The sequence below is a fragment of the Cebidichthys violaceus genome, unplaced genomic scaffold, assembly GCF_023349555.1.
Source record: "Cebidichthys violaceus isolate CVI_PGR_0920_01 unplaced genomic scaffold, fCebVio1.0.p SCAF_41, whole genome shotgun sequence".
Classification (NCBI taxonomy): Eukaryota; Metazoa; Chordata; class Actinopteri; order Perciformes; family Stichaeidae; genus Cebidichthys; species Cebidichthys violaceus.
This window is the reverse complement of record NW_027176606.1, coordinates 1,883,821-1,906,516: the sequence shown is the minus strand read 5'-3', so window position 1 is coordinate 1,906,516 and position 22,696 is coordinate 1,883,821. Positions and strand designations below refer to the sequence as shown.

Sequence of the window (22,696 nt, the reverse complement as noted above, 5' to 3'; positions counted from 1 at the left end):
AGTGTTTCCACATTTTCTTACCAAACATTTAATAAACTACACACACAACGTGTCGCTTTAATACAAATCTGAACAAAGCCCCAAATATTATTCACCTAGCGGAACGTTTGTTCCGCTGTTTGGATTCCACGGACATAAAAAAGAACGGAGTACCCGGAAGTACTCACAGGAAGCGTTCCCGCGAGTACTTCCGGGGTCCGTAGCGGCAGTCGATGTGCGTGTGTTTTGAATGCTTTTAACCGCAATTGCATGTAAGCAGTGCGTGTTTTCCGCCACAGACGGACAGAGAGAGGCTGAGCTATGAATACCGTCTTTCGAAAGGTATATATATATTATTATTATTATTTTAGTTTTCTCTCCGTTAAATGTTACGTCTCTTTCCCTCCACAGAGGTCATAGCTGCAGCTCCGATAGTCAACAATGCACACGTGCGTGTTACAATGATTGTACTCTGTTCTCTTCAGTTGCAGGGGTCGGTCACGCAACAGGCGTTTGTGTTGAACCAAGCGTTTACATTATGCCGGTAAGCCTTCAGTTAGCCATGCACAAGAAAAAAAAAAAGGTTGACTTGTGTATTATTTTCACACCTTTTGGCCATTTTTTGTTCCTGTTATGACGACATTTAATGCAACAAAGTAACTGCAAAGAGTCAATAATAATCCTTAACTGCTTAAAAAAAGTGTTGTTTTGTCAAATAGGTCCTAAAGTGACATTGGTGATATGAAAACCTCTCTTTTCTAAAACTGTTTCTGACTCACTTCCTGTGTCATTTAAAGGGCCACGCCCTCCGCCCAGCATCCTGTTTGGGGTGAGTATTTCAAAGACCATCGTGAATGAAACACTTGTCTTTCTGCATGTAAAATACTGTATTTGTGTTGCTGCTATCGGACAATCACTCACGTGTTAAATGCATCCTGATGGGTAGCATGTTTTATACAGAATGTTTAAATGTTTCATTCTCATTCTCAGCTTCCGTAAACGAAAGACAATACAAAACCATGCCAACGCACGGGATTGGGAGGTGGAGACATCTTTTGCCTAAAGAAGCGGTAAGACTCTTAAAACCTCCAGTTATTTCTCACTCTGCATCTTAATGAGCGGAGATCAGGCAGACCAGTTTGAGAGGAGGGTGCAGTTACCAAAAAGGCCAGATTTCCCAGCTGTATTAATATCACTTCTAATAGCTACCTCATCCCAATCCTCGGGTTATTGAAGGTGTTAGTGAAGCCTACAGGAGCGCTCAGGCAGTTTGAACACATTTTAACTGACACCAGATCCATTTAGCGTATTTATTTATTAGCTTAGTCTGCTTGTAGGTTAGTAGGACATGCAGTATTTCAAGCTGATGGTGAGTTTTAAGAGCGCCCTCTGCTGGACCTCAACGCAAACTACTTCCAACTGATCTGTTGGGCTTCTGGACTGTACAAAAAAGAGACGGCTCTAGTTTACTGTATGTCCAATCTGGACCAGAGGAATAACTCGTCTGTTTTTAAAAAATGTCAATGTTTTTAGCCAAAGAAGAAGAAAGACAGACACCAGATGAAAGAGATCCTGGCAGAGACGGACTCGGCGTACGGGACTCTGAACGTGAAAGTGTCGGGTTACGACATGACGTTGGTGGAGCACTACGCCCAGTACATCCACAACCTCTGTAACCGGCTCGGCATCAAAGTGGCCGAAAGGTGAGGATATTTAGTAAAAAAAAACAAAAAAAACACAACTTTATATATTATGTTTAGCTCAGTTATGGAATCGCTTCACTTCATATGTGGAGGCTTACAAGAAACCGGCAGGATGAGCCGGAGACCTGCAGCAGTTTGTTTGAAATGATGATTTAACAGCACATAGTACTTATGTTTTTTTACTGTATATGTTTTAGCAGAAGATAATTGTTTTATAACTATACGAATCAAGTCATTTCACACACTTGCACTCGAAATGAAACGTGAGATTCATACAGACGAAGAACCTTCCAACGTGTCCCTGTCGTCTTTAGAGCGCAGTAGAGAAGATGCTTTGTTTATGTTTTGTGTTTCTCCTGCAGCTACGCTTTGCCGACCAAGACCACAGAAGTCATGCTGATGCAAGAGCAAGGCACCAAGATGTTTGTGGACGCCGTCCTGAAGACTCACTCTCGAGTCGTCCAGGTAAAAAAACACAAAAAAACCCCCCGATCTGCTTCAAGTTTCTTGACTAGTTCTGAGGAATTGTGACGACTTGACCAGTGAGCTGCCTTTTTATTCGTCTAGTTGAGCAGTCTGAACGCCACGGCGTGTCCCGTGTTCATAGACGTCGTTTTGAAGAATCAACCGGAAGGAGTTCAGCTCTCTGTGAAGGAGGTGAGTTCATCCCGACGGCCGCTCTGCCACGTATTCATCATGCGAGAACTGACACAAGTCTACGTTAAATTAAGCACGAATACGTTTAACCTTTACCACATATGTAATATCTCCTCTTCCTGTTTTCCCTCGCAGCACACCGAGGCCGATTTCCATGCGCGGTTCAAGGGCCGTCCGGAGCTGGAGGGGCTGATGGCTCAGATGGGCCATTGAGGCCCTGTGGCAGTCTCATCTTCACAGAGGATGCACCTCGTTGACCTGTTTGATTTTCTTTATTTATTCTCTGGCATTTCTTAGCTGAACGTTGTCGAAAGGCGATCGTTTGCATAAAATGTAAAAACTGTTCATTTGTGACCTCTGGAAAATAAAAACCTGCCTATTTCTTTTATGACTCTTTTCACTTTTATGCAAGGAGATAGGAAACGAGGAGATATGTTTTCAAAGAAACAATTTGTACTTTCCCTCTGATGTGTCACGTTAAAAAAATTTGACATGCTATACTATGACTTTTTTTCAACATGCTATACTATGACTTTTTTCACTTTTTTCGACATGCTATACTATGACTTTTTTCGTCATCCTATACTATGACTTTTTCAGCTTTTTTTTACATGTTATACTTTGACTTCTTTCACTTTTTTCGACATGCTATACTATGACTTTTTCACCTTTTTTCGACATGCTATACTGTGACTTTTTTCTACTTTTTTCGACATGCTATACTATGACTTTTCTACTTTTTTCGACATGCTATACTATAACTTTTTTTCTACTTTTTTTGACATGCTATTCTATGACTTTTTTCTACTTTTTTCAACATGCTATACTATGACTTTTCTACTTTTTTTGACATGCTATACTATGACTTTTTTCTACTTTTTTTGACATGGTATACTATGACTTTTCAACTTTTTTCGACATGCTATACTATGACTTTCTACTTTTTTTCGACATGCTTTACTATGGCTTTTTTCTACTTTTTTCGACATGCTATACTGTGACTTTTTTCTACTTTTTTGACATGCTATACTGTGACTTTTTTCTACTTTTTTCGACATGCTATACTGTGACTTTTTTCTACTTTTTTTGACATGGTACACTATGACTTTTTTCTACTTTTTTCGACATGCTATACTGACTTTTTTTCTACTTTTTTCGACATGCTACACTATGACTTTTTTCTACTTTTTTCGACATGCTATACTATGACTTTTTTCAACTTTTTTTGACATGCTATACTATGACTTTTTTCAACTTTTTTCGACATGCTATACTATGACTTTTTTCTACTTTTTTCGACACGCTATACTATGACTTTTTTTCTACTTTTTTTGACATGCTATTCTATGACTTTTCTACTTTTTTCGACATGCTATACTATGACTTTTTTTTTACTTTTTTCGACATGCTACACTATGACTTTTTTCTACTTTTTTCGACATGCTATACTATGACTTTTTTCAACTTTTTTTGACATGCTATACTATGACTTTTTTCAACTTTTTTCGACATGCTATACTATGACTTTTTTCTACTTTTTTTCAACATGCTATACTATGACTTTTTCACTTTTTTTGACATGCTATACTATGACTTTTTTCTACTTTTTTCGACATGCTATACTATGACTTTTTTTCTACTTTTTTTGACATACTATTCTATGACTTTTTTCTACTTTTTTCGACATGCTATACTATGACTTTTTTTTTTACTTTTTTCGACATGCTATACTATGACTTTTTTCACTTTTTTCGACATGCTATACTATGACTTTTTTCGACATCCTATACTATGACTTTTTCAGCTTTTTTTGAAATGTTATACTTTGACTTCTTTCACTTTTTTCGAAATGCTATACTATGACTTTTTCACCTTTTTTCGACATGCTATACTGTGACTTTTTTCTACTTTTTTCGACATGCTATACTATGACTTTTTCACTTTTTTTGACATGCTATACTATGACTTTTTTTTTTACTTTTTTCGACATGCTATACTATGACTTTTTTCACTTTTTTCGACATGCTATACTATGACTTTTTTCGACATCCTATACTATGACTTTTTCAGCTTTTTTTGAAATGTTATACTTTGACTTCTTTCACTTTTTTCGAAATGCTATACTATGACTTTTTCACCTTTTTTCGACATGCTATACTGTGACTTTTTCAGCTTTTTTCGACATGCTATACTATGACTTTTTTCTACTTTTTTCGACATGCTATACAATGACTTTTTTCAACTTTTTTCGACATGCTATACGATGACTTTTTTCATCTTTTTTTGACATGCTATACTATGACTTTTTTCAACTTTTTTCGACATGCTCTACTTTGAATTTTTTTCTACTTTTTTTCGACATGCTATACTATGACTTTTTTTCTACTTTTTTCGACATGCTATACTATGACTTTTTTTCTACTTTTTTCGACATGCTATACTATACTTTTTCACTTTTCTTGACATGCTATACTATGACTTTTTTCACTTTTTTTGACATGCTATACTATGACTTTTTTCTACTTTTTTTCGACATGCTATACTATGACTTTTTCACTTTTTTCGACATGCTATACTATGACTTTTTTCTACTTTTTTTGACATGCTATACTATGACTTTTTTCTACTTTTTTCGACATGCTATACAATGACTTTTTTCTACTTGTTTCGAAATGCTATACTATAACTTTTTTTCTACTTTTTTTGACATGCTATTCTATGACTTTTTTCTACTCTTTTCAACATGCTATACTATGACTTTTCTACTTTTTTTGACATGCTATACTATTACTTTTTTCTACTTTTTTTGACATGCTATACTATGACTTTTCTACTTTTTTCGACATGCTATACGATGACTTTTTTCAGCTTTTTTCGACATGCTATACTATGACTTTTTCTACTTTTTTCGACATGCTATACTATGACTTTTTTTCTACTTTTTTCGACATGCTATACTATGACTTTTTCACCTTTTTTCGACATGCTATACTATGATCGTTTTTCACTTTTTTTGACAGGCTACACTGTGACTGTTTTCGACAGGCTATACTATGACTGTTTTCGACAATATACTATGACTGTTTTTTGACTTTTTTCGACATGCTATACTATGACCGTTTTTCACTTTTTTCGACAGGCTATACTATGACTGTTTTCGACAGGCTTTACTATGACCGTTTTCGACATGCTATACTATGACAGTTTTTTCATTTTTTTCGACATGCTATACCGTGATTGTTTTTCACTTTTTTCGACATACTGTACTATGACTTTTTTCTACATGCTATACTATGACTTTTTATAGACATACTATGCGATCTTTCTCATCTGTTGTCCGTAGCTAAGTGGATCGCAGGGCTGCCTTTCAATCAGAGGGTTGTCGGTTCAATTCCTGGCTCCTGCTCTTCTCGTCTATTGTTAATGTGTTTTTCAGCAAGACAATTAACCCCAAAATACTATTACTATGAGTTTTTTTAGACATACTATACTATGACTGCTTTCGACAGGTTATACTATGACTGTTTTTTACAGCTATACTGTGACTTTTTATAGACATACTATGCCAGTGGTACTCAACTGGTGTCTGTGGCTAAGTGGAGAGCAGAGCTGCCTTTCAATCAGAGAGTAGTCGGTTCAATCCCTCCTCTGCCTGTCTGATGTCACTGTGTCTTTCAGCAAGACAATTAACCCCAAAATACTATTACTATGACTGTTTTAGACAAAATATACTATCACTGTTTTTTGACTTTTTTCGACAGGCTATACTAAGACCGTTTTTCACTTTTTTCAACAGGCTATACTGTGACTGTTTTCAACATAATATAACATGACTGTTTTTTTACTTTTTTCAACATGCTATACTATGATCGTTTTTCACTTTTTTTGACAGGCTACACTGTGACTATTTTCGACAGGCTATACTATGACTGTTTTCGACATAATATACTATGACTGTTTTTTGACTTTTTTCGACAGGCTATACTATGACTGTTTTCGACATAATAAACTATGACTGTTTTTTGACTTTTTTCGACATGCTATACTATGACCGTTTTTCACTTTTTTCGAAAGGCTACACTATGACTGTTTTCGACAGGCTATACTATGATAGTTTTCAACATAATATACTATGACCGTTTTTTTACTTTTTTCGACATGCTATACTATGACTGTTTTTCACTTTTTTTGACGGGCTATACTATGACCGTTTTTCACTTTTTTGAACAGGCTATACTATGACTGTTTTCGACAGGCTATACTATGATAGTTTTCAACATAATATACTATGACTGTTTTTTGACTTTTTTCGACATGCTATACTATGACCGTTTTTCAATTTTTTCGACAGGCTACACTATGACTGTTTTCGACAGACTATACTATGACTGTTTTTGACAAAATATCCTATGACTGTTTTTTGACTTTTTTCGACAGGCTACACTATGACTGTTTTCGACAGGCTATGCTATGACTATTTTTCACTTTTTTCTGCAGGCTATACTATGACCGTTTTTCACTTATTTGAACAGGCTATACTATGACTGTTTTCGATAGGCTATACCATGATAGTTTTCAACATATTATACTATGACTGTTTTTTGACTTTTTTCGACATGCTATACTATGACCGTTTTTCACTTTTTTCGACAGGCTACACTTTGACTGTTTTCGACAGACTATACTATGACTGTTTTTGACATAATATCCTATGACTGTTTTTTGACTTTTTTCGACATGCTATACTATGACAGTTTTTCACTTTTTTCGACAGGCTATGCTCTGACCTTTTTTCACTGTTTTCGACACGCTATACTATGACTGTTTTTGACATAATATCCTATAACTGTTTTTTGACTTTTTTCGACATGCTATATTATGACCGTTTTTCACTTTTTTCGACACGCTATACTATGACCGTTTTTCACTTTTTTCGACAGGCTATACTATGACTGTTTTCGACAGGCTATACTATGACTGTTTTCAACATAATATACTATAACTGTTTTTTGACTTTTTTCGACATGCTATACTATGACCGTTTTTCACTATTTTCGACAGGCTATACTATGACTGTTTTCAACATAATATACTATAACTGTTTTTTGACTTTTTTCGACATGCTATACTATGACCGTTTTTCACTATTTTCGACAGGCTTTACCATGACTGTTTTTCACTTTTTTCGATAGGCTTTACTATGACTGTTTTCGACAGGCTATACTATGACTGCTTTCAACATACTATACTATGACTGTTTTTGACATGCTGTACTATAACTTTTTATAGATACACTATGCCAGTGGTTCTCAAATGATGTCCGTGGTTAAGTGGAGAGCAGGGCTGCCTTTCTATCAGAGGGTCGTTGGTTCAATTCCCGGCTTATGCTCTGCTAACTTTTTTTAAACCTTTTCGACATGCTATACTATGACCGTTTTTCACTTCTTTCGACAGGCTTTACTATGACTGTTTTCAACATAATATACTATGACTGTTTTTTGACTTTTTTCGACATGCTATACTATGACCGTTTTTCACTATTTTCGACAGGCTATACTATGACTGTTTTCGACAGGCGATACTATGACTGTTTTCAACATAATATACTATAACTGTTTTTTGACTTTTTTCGACATGCTATACTATGACCGTTTTTCACTATTTTCGACAGGCTTTACCATGACTGTTTTTCACTATTTTCGATAGGCTTTACTATGACTGTTTTCGACAGGCTATACTATGACTGCTTTCAACATACTATACTTTGACTGTTTTTGACATGCTATACTATAACTTTTTATAGATACACTATGCCAGTGGTTCTCAAATGATGTCCGTGGTTAAGTGGAGAGCAGGGCTGCCTTTCAATCAGAGGGTCGTTGGTTCAATTCCCGGCTTATGCTCTGCTGACTTTTTTTAAACCTTTTCGACATGCTATACTATGACCGTTTTTCACTTCTTTCGACAGGCTTTACTATGACTGTTTTCAACATAATATACTATGACTGTTTTTTGACTTTTTTCGACATGCTATACTAAGACCGTTTTTCACCATTTTCGACGGGCTATACTATGACTGTTTTCGACAGGCGATACTATGACTGTTTTCAACATAATATACTATAACTGTTTTTTGACTTTTTTCGACATGCTATACTATGACCGTTTTTCACTATTTTCGACAGGCTTTACGATGACTGTTTTCGACAGTCTAAACTATTACTGTTTTCGACGTAATATACTATGACTGTTTTCAACATAATATACTATGACTGTTTTTTGACTTTTTTCGACATGCTATACTATGACCGTTTTTCACTTTTTTTTGACAGGCTTTACTATGACTGTTTTCTACAGGCTATACTATGACTGTTTTCAACATAATATACTATGACTGTTTTTTGACTTTTTTCGACATGCTATACTATGACCGTTTTTCACTTCTTTCGACAGGCTTTACTATGACTGTTTTCAACATAATATACTATGACTGTTTTTTGACTTTTTTCAACATGCTATACTATGACCGTTTTTCACTATTTTCGACAGGCTATACTATGACTGTTTTCAACATAATATACTATAACTGTTTTTTGACTTTTTTCAACATGCTATACTATGACTGTTTTTCACTATTTTCGATAGGCTTTACTATGACTGTTTTCGACAGGCTATACTATGACTGCTTTCAACATACTATACTATGACTGTTTTTGACATGCTATACTATAACTTTTTATAGATACACTATGCCAGTGGTTCTCAAATGATGTCCGTGGTTAAGTGGAGAGCAGGGCTGCCTTTCAATCAGAGGGTCGTTGGTTCAATTCCCGGCTTATGCTCTGCTGACTTTTTTTAAACCTTTTCGACATGCTATACTATGACCGTTTTTCACTTCTTTCGACAGGCTTTACTATGACTGTTTTCAACATAATATACTATGACTGTTTTTTGACTTTTTTCGACATGCTATACTATGACCTTTTTTCACTATTTTCGACAGGCTATACTATGACTGTTTTCGACAGGCGATACTATGACTGTTTTCAAAATTATATACTATAACTGTTTTTTGACTTTTTTCGACATGCTATACTATGACCGTTTTTCACTATTTTCGACAAGCTTTACGATGACTGTTTTCGACAGTCTAAACTATTACTGTTTTCGACGTAATATACTATGACTGTTTTCAACATAATATACCATGACTGTTTTTTGACTTTTTTCGACATGCTTTACTATGACCGTTTTTCAGTATTTTCGACAGGCTAAGTGGTTAAGTGGAGAGCAGGGCTGCCTTTCAATTAGAGGGTCGTTGGTTCAATTCCTGGCTTATGCTCTGCTCACTTTTTTTAAACTTTTTTCGACATGCTATACTATGACCGTTTTTCAATTTTTTCGACATGCTATACTATCACCGTTTTTCACTTTCTTCGACAGGCTATACTGTGACTGTTTTCAACATAATATGATATGACTGTTTTTTGACTTTTTTCGACATGCGATACTATGACCGTTTTTCAATTTTTTCAACATGCTATACTATGACCGTTTTTCAATTTTTTCGACAGGCTACACTATGACTGTTTTTGACAGGCTATACTATGATAGTTTTTAACATAATATACTATGACAGTTTTTTGACTTTTTTCGACATGCTATACTATGACCGTTTTTCAATTTTTTTGACATGCTATACTATGACCGTTTTTCACTTTTTTCGACAGGCTATACTGTGACTGTTTTCAACATAATATAATATGACTGTTTTTTGACTTTTTTCGACATGCTATACTATGACCGTTTTTCAATTTTTTCGACATGCTATACTATGACCGTTTTTCACTTTTTTCGACAGGCTATACTATTACTGTTTTCGACAGGCGATACTATGACTGTTTTCAACATAATATACTATGACTTCTTTTTGACTTTTTTCGACATGCTATACTATGACCGTTTTTCACTTTTTTCGACAGGCTTTACTATGACTGTTTTCAACAGGCTATACTATGACTGTTTTCAACATGATATACTATGACTGTTTTTTGACTTTTTTTGACATGCTATACTATGACCGTTTTTCACTTTTTTCGACATGCTTTACTATGACTGTTTTCGACAGGCTATACTATGACTGTTTTTAACATAATATACTATGACTGTTTTTTGACTTTTCTCGACATGCTATACTATGACCGTTTTTCACTATTTTCGACAGGCTTTACCATGACCGTTTTTCACTATTTTTGATAGGCTTTACTATGACTGTTTTCGACAGGCTATACTATGACTGTTTTCAACATACTGTACTATGACTGTTTTTGACATGCTATACTATAACTTTTTATAGATACACTATGCCAGTGGTTCTCAAATGGTGTCCGTGGTTAAGTGGAGAGCAAGGCTGTCTTTCAATCAGATGGTCGTTGGTTCAATTCCAGGCTTATGCTCTGCTGACTTTTTTTAAACTTTTTTCGACATGCTATACTATGACCGTTTTTCAATTTTTTCGACATGCTATACTATGATCGTTTTTCACTTTTTTCGACAGGCTATACTGTGACTGTTTTCAACATAATATAATATGACTGTTTTTTGACTTTTTTCGACATGCTATACTATGACCGTTTTTCAATTTTTTCGACAAGCTATAGTATGACCGTTTTTCAATTTTTTCGACAGGCTACACTATGACTGTTTTTGACAGGCTATACTATGATAGTTTTCAACATAATATACTATGACAGTTTTTTGACTTTTTTCGACATGCTATACTATGACCGTTTTTCAATTTTTTCGACATGCTATACTATTACCGTTTTTCACTTTTTTCGACATGCTATACTATGACCGTTTTTCACTTCTTTCGACAGGCTTTACTATGACTGTTTTCAACATAATATACTATGACTGTTTTTTGACTTTTTTCAACATGCTATACTATGACCGTTTTTCACTATTTTCGACAGGCTTTACCATGACTGTTTTTCACTATTTTCGATAGGCTTTACTATGACTGTTTTCGACAGGCTATACTATGACTGCTTTCAACATACTATACTATGACTGTTTTTGACATGCTATACTATAACTTTTTATAGATACACTATGCCAGTGGTTCTCAAATGATGTCCGTGGTTAAGTGGAGAGCAGGGCTGCCTTTCAATCAGAGGGTCGTTGGTTCAATTCCAGGCTTATGCTCTGCTGACTTTTTTTAAACCTTTTCGACATGCTATACTATGACCGTTTTTCACTTCTTTCGACAGGCTTTACTATGACTGTTTTCAACATAATATACTATGACTGTTTTTTGACTTTTTTCGACATGCTATACTATGACCTTTTTTCACTATTTTCGACAGGCTATACTATGACTGTTTTCGACAGGCGATACTATGACTGTTTTCAAAATTATATACTATAACTGTTTTTTGACTTTTTTCGACATGCTATACTATGACCGTTTTTCACTATTTTCGACAAGCTTTACGATGACTGTTTTCGACAGACTAAACTATTACTGTTTTCGACGTAATATACTATGACTGTTTTCAACATAATATACCATGACTGTTTTTTGACTTTTTTCGACATGCTTTACTATGACCGTTTTTCAGTATTTTCGACAGGCTAAGTGGTTAAGTGGAGAGCAGGGCTGCCTTTCAATTAGAGGGTCGTTGGTTCAATTCCTGGCTTATGCTCTGCTCACTTTTTTTAAACTTTTTTCGACATGCTATACTATGACCGTTTTTCAATTTTTTCGACATGCTATACTATCACCGTTTTTCACTTTCTTCGACAGGCTATACTGTGACTGTTTTCAACATAATATGATATGACTGTTTTTTGACTTTTTTCGACATGCGATACTATGACCGTTTTTCAATTTTTTCAACATGCTATACTATGACCGTTTTTCAATTTTTTCGACAGGCTACACTATGACTGTTTTTGACAGGCTATACTATGATAGTTTTTAACATAATATACTATGACAGTTTTTTGACTTTTTTCGACATGCTATACTATGACCGTTTTTCAATTTTTTTGACATGCTATACTATGACCGTTTTTCACTTTTTTCGACAGGCTATACTGTGACTGTTTTCAACATAATATAATATGACTGTTTTTTGACTTTTTTCGACATGCTATACTATGACCGTTTTTCAATTTTTTCGACATGCTATACTATGACCGTTTTTCACTTTTTTCGACAGGCTATACTATTACTGTTTTCGACAGGCGATACTATGACTGTTTTCAACATAATATACTATGACTTCTTTTTGACTTTTTTCGACATGCTATACTATGACCGTTTTTCACTTTTTTCGACAGGCTTTACTATGACTGTTTTCAACAGGCTATACTATGACTGTTTTCAACATGATATACTATGACTGTTTTTTGACTTTTTTTGACATGCTATACTATGACCGTTTTTCACTTTTTTCGACATGCTTTACTATGACTGTTTTCGACAGGCTATACTATGACTGTTTTTAACATAATATACTATGACTGTTTTTTGACTTTTCTCGACATGCTATACTATGACCGTTTTTCACTATTTTCGACAGGCTTTACCATGACCGTTTTTCACTATTTTTGATAGGCTTTACTATGACTGTTTTCGACAGGCTATACTATGACTGTTTTCAACATACTGTACTATGACTGTTTTTGACATGCTATACTATAACTTTTTATAGATACACTATGCCAGTGGTTCTCAAATGGTGTCCGTGGTTAAGTGGAGAGCAAGGCTGTCTTTCAATCAGATGGTCGTTGGTTCAATTCCAGGCTTATGCTCTGCTGACTTTTTTTAAACTTTTTTCGACATGCTATACTATGACCGTTTTTCAATTTTTTCGACATGCTATACTATGATCGTTTTTCACTTTTTTCGACAGGCTATACTGTGACTGTTTTCAACATAATATAATATGACTGTTTTTTGACTTTTTTCGACATGCTATACTATGACCGTTTTTCAATTTTTTCGACAAGCTATAGTATGACCGTTTTTCAATTTTTTCGACAGGCTACACTATGACTGTTTTTGACAGGCTATACTATGATAGTTTTCAACATAATATACTATGACAGTTTTTTGACTTTTTTCGACATGCTATACTATGACCGTTTTTCAATTTTTTCGACATGCTATACTATTACCGTTTTTCACTTTTTTCGACATGCTATACTATGACCGTTTTTCACTTCTTTCGACAGGCTTTACTATGACTGTTTTCAACATAATATACTATGACTGTTTTTTGACTTTTTTCAACATGCTATACTATGACCGTTTTTCACTATTTTCGACAGGCTTTACCATGACTGTTTTTCACTATTTTCGATAGGCTTTACTATGACTGTTTTCGACAGGCTATACTATGACTGCTTTCAACATACTATACTATGACTGTTTTTGACATGCTATACTATAACTTTTTATAGATACACTATGCCAGTGGTTCTCAAATGATGTCCGTGGTTAAGTGGAGAGCAGGGCTGCCTTTCAATCAGAGGGTCGTTGGTTCAATTCCCGGCTTATGCTCTGCTGACTTTTTTTAAACCTTTTCGACATGCTATACTATGACCGTTTTTCACTTCTTTCGACAGGCTTTACTATGACTGTTTTCAACATAATATACTATGACTGTTTTTTGACTTTTTTCGACATGCTATACTATGACCTTTTTTCACTATTTTCGACAGGCTATACTATGACTGTTTTCGACAGGCGATACTATGACTGTTTTCAACATTATATACTATAACTGTTTTTTTACTTTTTTTCGACATGCTATACTATGACCGTTTTTCACTATTTTCGACAAGCTTTACGATGACTGTTTTCGACAGTCTAAACTATTACTGTTTTCGACGTAATATACTATGACTGTTTTCAACATAATATACTATGACTGTTTTTTGACTTTTTTCGACATGCTATACTATGACCGTTTTTTACTTTTTTCGACAGGCTTTACTATGACTGTTTTCAACAGGCTATACTATGACTGTTTTCAACATGATATACTATGACTGTTTTTTGACTTTTTTTGACATGCTATACTATGACCGTTTTTCACTTTTTTCGACATGCTTTACTATGACTGTTTTCGACAGGCTATACTATGACTGTTTTTAACATAATATACTATGACTGTTTTTTGACTTTTCTCGACATGCTATACTATGACCGTTTTTCACTATTTTCGACAGGCTTTACCATGACCGTTTTTCACTATTTTTGATAGGCTTTACTATGACTGTTTTCGACAGGCTATACTATGACTGTTTTCAACATACTGTACTATGACTGTTTTTGACATGCTATACTATAACTTTTTATAGATACACTATGCCAGTGGTTCTCAAATGGTGTCCGTGGTTAAGTGGAGAGCAAGGCTGTCTTTCAATCAGATGGTCGTTGGTTCAATTCCAGGCTTATGCTCTGCTGACTTTTTTTAAACTTTTTTCGACATGCTATACTTTGACCGTTTTTCAATTTTTTCGACATGCTATACTATGACCGTTTTTCACTTTTTTCGACAGGCTATACTGTGACTGTTTTCAACATAATATAATATGACTGTTTTTTGACTTTTTTCGACATGCTATACTATGACCGTTTTTCAATTTTTTCGACAAGCTATAGTATGACCGTTTTTCAATTTTTTCGACAGGCTACACTATGACTGTTTTTGACAGGCTATACTATGATAGTTTTCAACATAATATACTATGACAGTTTTTTGACTTTTTTCGACATGCTATACTATGACCGTTTTTCAATTTTTTCGACATGCTATACTATTACCGTTTTTCACTTTTTTCGACATGCTATACTATGACCGTTTTTCACTTCTTTCGACAGGCTTTACTATGACTGTTTTCAACATAATATACTATGACTGTTTTTTGACTTTTTTCAACATGCTATACTATGACCGTTTTTCACTATTTTCGACAGGCTTTACCATGACTGTTTTTCACTATTTTCGATAGGCTTTACTATGACTGTTTTCGACAGGCTATACTATGACTGCTTTCAACATACTATACTATGACTGTTTTTGACATGCTATACTATAACTTTTTATAGATACACTATGCCAGTGGTTCTCAAATGATGTCCGTGGTTAAGTGGAGAGCAGGGCTGCCTTTCAATCAGAGGGTCGTTGGTTCAATTCCCGGCTTATGCTCTGCTGACTTTTTTTAAACCTTTTCGACATGCTATACTATGACCGTTTTTCACTTCTTTCGACAGGCTTTACTATGACTGTTTTCAACATAATATACTATGACTGTTTTTTGACTTTTTTCGACATGCTATACTATGACCTTTTTTCACTATTTTCGACAGGCTATACTATGACTGTTTTCGACAGGCGATACTATGACTGTTTTCAACATTATATACTATAACTGTTTTTTTACTTTTTTTCGACATGCTATACTATGACCGTTTTTCACTATTTTCGACAAGCTTTACGATGACTGTTTTCGACAGTCTAAACTATTACTGTTTTCGACGTAATATACTATGACTGTTTTCAACATAATATACTATGACTGTTTTTTGACTTTTTTCGACATGCTATACTATGACCGTTTTTTACTTTTTTCGACAGGCTTTACTATGACTGTTTTCAACAGGCTATACTATGACTGTTTTCAACATGATATACTATGACTGTTTTTTTACTTTTTTTGACATGCTATACTATGACCGTTTTTCACTTTTTTCGACAGGCTTTACTATGACTGTTTTCGACAGGCTATACAATGACTGTTTTCAACATAATATACTATGACTGTTTTTTGACATTTCTCGACATGCTATACTATGACCGTTTTTCACTATTTTCGACAGGCTTTACCATGACCGTTTTTCACTATTTTTGATAGGCTTTACTATGACTGTTTTCGACAGGCTATACTATGACTGTTTTCAACATACTATACTATGACTGTTTTTGACATGCTATACTATAACTTTTTATAGATACACTATGCCAGTGGTTCTCAAATGGTGTCCGTGGTTAAGTGGAGAGCAGGGCTGCCTTTCAATCAGAGGGTCGTTGGTTCAGTTCCAGGCTTATGCTCTGCTGACTTTTTTTTAAACTTTTTTCAACATGCTATACTATGACCGTTTTTCACTTTTTTCGACAGGCTATACTATGACTGTTTTCAACATAATATACTATGACTGTTTTTTGACTTTTTTTGACATGCTATACTATGACCGTTTTTCACTATTTACGACAGGCTTTACTATGACTGTTTTTGACAGGCTATACTATGACTGTTTTAAGCATAATATACTTTGACTGTTTTTTGACTTTTCTCGACATGCTATATTATGACCGTTTTTCAGATTTTTCCACATGATATACTATGACCTTTTTTCACTTTTTTCGACAGGCTATAGTATGATTGTTTTCGACAGGCTATACTATGACTGTTTTCAAAATAATATACTATGACTGTTTTTTGACTTTTTTCGACATGCTATACTATGACCGTTTTTCACTATTTTCGACAGGCTATACTATGACTGTTTTCGACAGGCGATACAATGACTGTTTTCAACATAATATGCTATGACTGTTTTTTGACTTTTTTCGACATGCTATACTATGACCGTTTTTCACTTCTTTCGACAGGCTTTACTATGACTGTTTTCAACATAATATACTATGACTGTTTTTTGACTTTTTTCGACATGCTATACTATGACCGTTTTTCACTATTTTCGACAGGCTATACTATGACTGTTTTCGACAGGCGATACTATGACTGTTTTCAACATAATATACTATGACTTTTTTTTTACTTTTTTCGACATGCTATACTATGACCGTTTTTCACTATTTTCGACAAGCTTTACGATGACTGTTTTCGACAGTCTAAACTATTACTGTTTTCGACGTAATATACTATGACTGTTTTCAACATAATATACTATGACTGTTTTTTGACTTTTTTCGACATGCTTTACAATGACCGTTTTTCAGTATTTTGGACAGGCTAAGTGGTTAAGTGGAGAGCAGGGCTGCCTTTCAATCAGAGGGTCGTTGGTTCAATTCCTGGCTTATGCTCTGCTCACTTTTTTTAAAAACTTTTTTCGACATGCTATATTATGACCTTTTTTCAATTTTTTCGACATGCTATACTATCACCGTTTTTCACTTTCTTCGACAGGCTATACTGTGACTGTTTTTAACATAATATGATATGACTATTTTTTGACTTTTTTCGACATGCGATACTATGACCGTTTTTCAATTTGTTCGACATGGTATACTATGACCGTTTTTCAATTTTTTCGACAGGCTACACTATGACTGTTTTTGACAGGCTATACTATGATAGTTTTCAACATAATATACTATGACAGTTTTTTGACTTTTTTTGACATGCTATACTATGACCGTTTTTCAATTTTTTCGACATGCATTACTATGACCGTTTTTCACTTTTTTCGACAGGCTATACTATGACTGTTTTCGACAGGCGATACTATGACTGTTTTCAACATAATATACTATGACTTTTTTTTGACTTTTCTCGACATGCTATACTATGACCGTTTTTCACTTTTTTCGACAGGCTATACTGTGACTGTTTTCAACATAATATAATATGACTGTTTTTTGACTTTTTTCGACATGCTATACTATGACCGTTTTTCAATTTTTTCGACAGGCTACACTATGACTGTTTTTGACAGGCTATACTATGATAATTTTCAACATAATATACTATGACAGTTTTTTGACTTTTTTCGACATGCTATACTATGACCGTTTTTCAATTTTTTCGACATGCTATACTATGACCGTTTTTCACTTTTTTCGACAGGTTTTACTAAGACTGTTTTCGACAGTCTAAACTATGACTGTTTTCTACATAATATAACATGACTGTTTTCAACATAATATAATATGACTGTTTTTTTACTTTTTTCGACATGCTATACTATGACCGTTTTTCACTATTTTCGACAGGCTATACTATGACTGTTTTCGACATAATATACTATGACTTTTTTTTTACTTTTTTCGACATGCTATACTATGACCGTTTTTTAGTTTTTTCGACAGGCTTTACTATGACTGTTTTCAACAGGCTATACTATGACTGTTTTCAACATGATATACTATGACTGTTTTTTGACTTTTTTTGACATGCTATACTATGACCGTTTTTCACTTTTTTCGACAGGCTTTACTATGACTGTTTTCGACAGGCTATACAATGACTGTTTTCAACATAATATACTATGACTGTTTTTTGACATTTCTCGACATGCTATACTATGACCGTTTTTCACTATTTTCGACAGGCTTTACCATGACCGTTTTTCACTATTTTTGATAGGCTTTACTATGACTGTTTTCGACAGGCTATACTATGACTGTTTTCAACATACTATACTATGACTGTTTTTGACATGCTATACTATAACTTTTTATAGATACACTATGCCAGTGGTTCTCAAATGGTGTCCGTGGTTAAGTGGAGAGCAGGGCTGCCTTTCAATCAGAGGGTCGTTGGTTCAGTTCCAGGCTTATGCTCTGCTGACTTTTTTTTAAACTTTTTTCAACATGCTATACTATGACCGTTTTTCACTTTTTTCGACAGGCTATACTATGACTGTTTTCAACATAATATACTATGACTGTTTTTTGACTTTTTTTGACATGCTATACTATGACCGTTTTTCACTATTTACGACAGGCTTTACTATGACTGTTTTTGACAGGCTATACTATGACTGTTTTAAGCATAATATACTTTGACTGTTTTTTGACTTTTCTCGACATGCTATATTATGACCGTTTTTCAGATTTTTCCACATGATATACTATGACCTTTTTTCACTTTTTTCGACAGGCTATAGTATGATTGTTTTCGACAGGCTATACTATGACTGTTTTCAAAATAATATACTATGACTGTTTTTTGACTTTTTTCGACATGCTATACTATGACCGTTTTTCACTATTTTCGACAGGCTATACTATGACTGTTTTCGACAGGCGATACAATGACTGTTTTCAACATAATATACTATGACTGTTTTTTGACTTTTTTCGACATGCTATACTATGACCGTTTTTCACTTCTTTCGACAGGCTTTACTATGACTGTTTTCAACATAATATACTATGACTGTTTTTTGACTTTTTTCGACATGCTATACTATGACCGTTTTTCACTATTTTCGACAGGCTATACTATGACTGTTTTCGACAGGCGATACTATGACTGTTTTCAACATAATATACTATGACTTTTTTTTTACTTTTTTCGACATGCTATACTATGACCGTTTTTTACTTTTTCGACAGGCTTTACTATGACTGTTTTCAACAGGCTATACTATGACTGTTTTCAACATGATATACTATGACTGTTTTTTGACTTTTTTTGACATGCTATACTATGACCGTTTTTCACTTTTTTCGACAGGCTTTACTATGACTGTTTTCGACAGGCTATACTATGACTGTTTTCAACATAATATACTATGACTGTTTTTTGACTTTTCTCGACATGCTATACTATGACCGTTTTTCACTATTTTCGACAGGCTTTACCATGACCGTTTTTCACTATTTTTGATAGGCTTTACTATGACTGTTTTCGACAGGCTATACTATGACTGTTTTCAACATACTATACTATGACTGTTTTTGACATGCTATACTATAACTTTTTATAGATACACTATGCCAGTGGTTCTCAAATGGTGTCCGTGGTTAAGTGGAGAGCAGGGCTACCTTTCAATCAGAGGGTCGTTGGTTCAGTTCCAGGCTTATGCTCTGCTGACTTTTTTTTAAACTTTTTTCAAAATGCTATACTATGACCGTTTTTCACTTTTTTCGACAGGCTTTACCATGACCGTTTTTCCACTATTTTTGATAGGCTTTACTATGACTGTTTTCGACAGGCTATACTATGACTGTTTTCAACATACTATACTATGACTGTTTTTGACATGCTATACTATAACTTTTTATAGATACACTATGCCAGTGGTTCTCAAATGGTGTCCGTGGTTAAGTGGAGAGCAGGGCTACCTTTCAATCAGAGGGTCGTTGGTTCAGTTCCAGGCTTATGCTCTGCTGACTTTTTTTTAAACTTTTTTCAACATGCTATACTATGACCGTTTTTCACTTTTTTCGAGAGGCTATACTATGACTGTTTTCAACATAATATACTATGACTGTTTTTTGACTTTTTTCGACATGCTATACTATGACTTTCTTTTGACTTTTTTCGACATGCTATACTATGACCGTTTTTCACTATTTACGACAGGCTTTACCATGACCGTTTTTCACTATTTTTGATAGGCTTTACTATGACTGTTTTCGACAGGCTATACTATGACTGTTTTCAACATACTATACTATGACTGTTTTTGACATGCTATACTATAACTTTTTATAGATACACTATGCCAGTGGTTCTCAAATGGTGTCTGTGGTTAAGTGGAGAGCAGGGCTGCCTTTCAATCAGAGGGTCGTTGGTTCAGTTCCAGGCTTATGCTCTGCTGACTTTTTTTTAAACTTTTTTCAACATGCTATACTATGACCGTTTTTCACTTTTTTCGACAGGCTATACTATGACTGTTTTCAACATAATATACTATGACTGTTTTTTGACTTTTTTTGACATGCTATACTTTGACCGTTTTTCACTATTTACGACAGGCTTTACTATGACTGTTTTTGACAGGCTATACTATGACTGTTTTAAGCATAATATACTCTGACTGTTTTTTGACTTTTCTCGACATGCTATATTATGACCGTTTTTCAGATTTTTCCACATGCTATACTATGACCGTTTTTCACTTTTTTCGACAGGCTATAGTATGATTGTTTTCGACAGGCTATACTATGACTGTTTTCAAAATAATATACTATGACTGTTTTTTGACTTTTTTCGACATGCTATACTATGACCGTTTTTCACTATTTTCGACAGGCTATACTATGATTGTTTTCGACAGGCGATACTATGACTGTTTTCAACATAATATACTATGACTTTTTTTTGACTTTTTTCGACATGCTATACTATGACCGTTTTTCACTTTTTTCAACAGGCTTTACTATGACTGTTTTCGACAGGCTATACTATGACTGTTTTCAACATAATATACTATGACTGTTTTTTGACTTTTCTCGACATGCTATACTATGACCGTTTTTCACTATTTTCGACAGGCTTTACCATGACCGTTTTTCACTATTTTTGATAGGCTTTACTATGACTGTTTTCGACAGGCTATACTATGACTGTTTTCAACATACTATACTATGACTGTTTTTGACATGCTATACTATAACTTTTTATAGATACACTATGCCAGTGGTTCTCAAATGGTGTCCGTGGTTAAGTGGAGAGCAGGGCTACCTTTCAATCAGAGGGTTGTTGGTTCAGTTCCAGGCTTATGCTCTGCTGACTTTTTTTTAAACTTTTTTCAACATGCTATACTATGACCGTTTTTCACTTTTTTCGACAGGCTATACTATGACTGTTTTCAACATAATATACTATGACTGTTTTTTGACTTTTTTTGACATGCTATACTATGACCGTTTTTCACTATTTACGACAGGCTTTACTATGACTGTTTTTGACAGGCTATACTATGACTGTTTTAAACATAATATACTTTGACTGTTTTTTGACTTTTCTCGACATGCTATATTATGAACGTTTTTCAGATTTTTCCACATGCTATACTATGACCGTTTTTCACTTTTTTCGACAGGCTATAGTATGATTGTTTTCGACAGGCTATACTATGACTGTTTTCAAAATAATATACTATGACTGTTTTTTGACTTTTTACGACATGCTATACTATGACCGTTTTTCACTATTTTCGACAGGCTTTACGATGACTGTTTTCGACAGTCTAAACCATTACTGTTTTTGACGTAATATACTATGACTGTTTTCAACATAATATACTATGACTGTTTTTTGACTTTTTTCGACATGCTATACTATGACCGTTTTTCACTATTTTCGACAGGCTAAGTGGTTAAGTGGAGAGCAGTGCTGCCTTTCAATCAGAGGGTTGTTGGTTCAATTCTGGGGTTATGCTCTGCTGACTTTTTTTTTCCTTTTTTCAACATGCTATACTATGACCGTTTTTCACTTTTTTCGACAGGCTATACTATGACTGTTTTCAACATAATATATTATAACTGTTTTTTGACTTTTTTCGACATGCTATACTATGACCGTTTTTCACTATTTTCGACAGGCTATACTATGACTGTTTTCGACAGGCGATATTATGA

General features: G+C 34.4%; 1 protein-coding gene across 1 annotated transcript; it reads left to right on the top strand.

Annotated features, from left to right (window-relative positions):
- Window positions 1–165: 165 nt before the first annotated feature.
- Window positions 166–2,722, top strand: mrpl48 (mitochondrial ribosomal protein L48). The gene is made up of 8 exons (XM_068728210.1): window positions 166–321; window positions 465–523; window positions 777–808; window positions 970–1,049; window positions 1,513–1,682; window positions 2,045–2,147; window positions 2,250–2,339; window positions 2,475–2,722. The coding sequence occupies exons 1-8, from the start codon at window positions 301–303 to the stop codon at window positions 2,550–2,552; spliced, it is 633 nt and encodes a 210-aa protein (XP_068584311.1). The 5' UTR covers window positions 166–300; the 3' UTR covers window positions 2,553–2,722.
- Window positions 2,723–22,696: the final 19,974 nt, after the last annotated feature.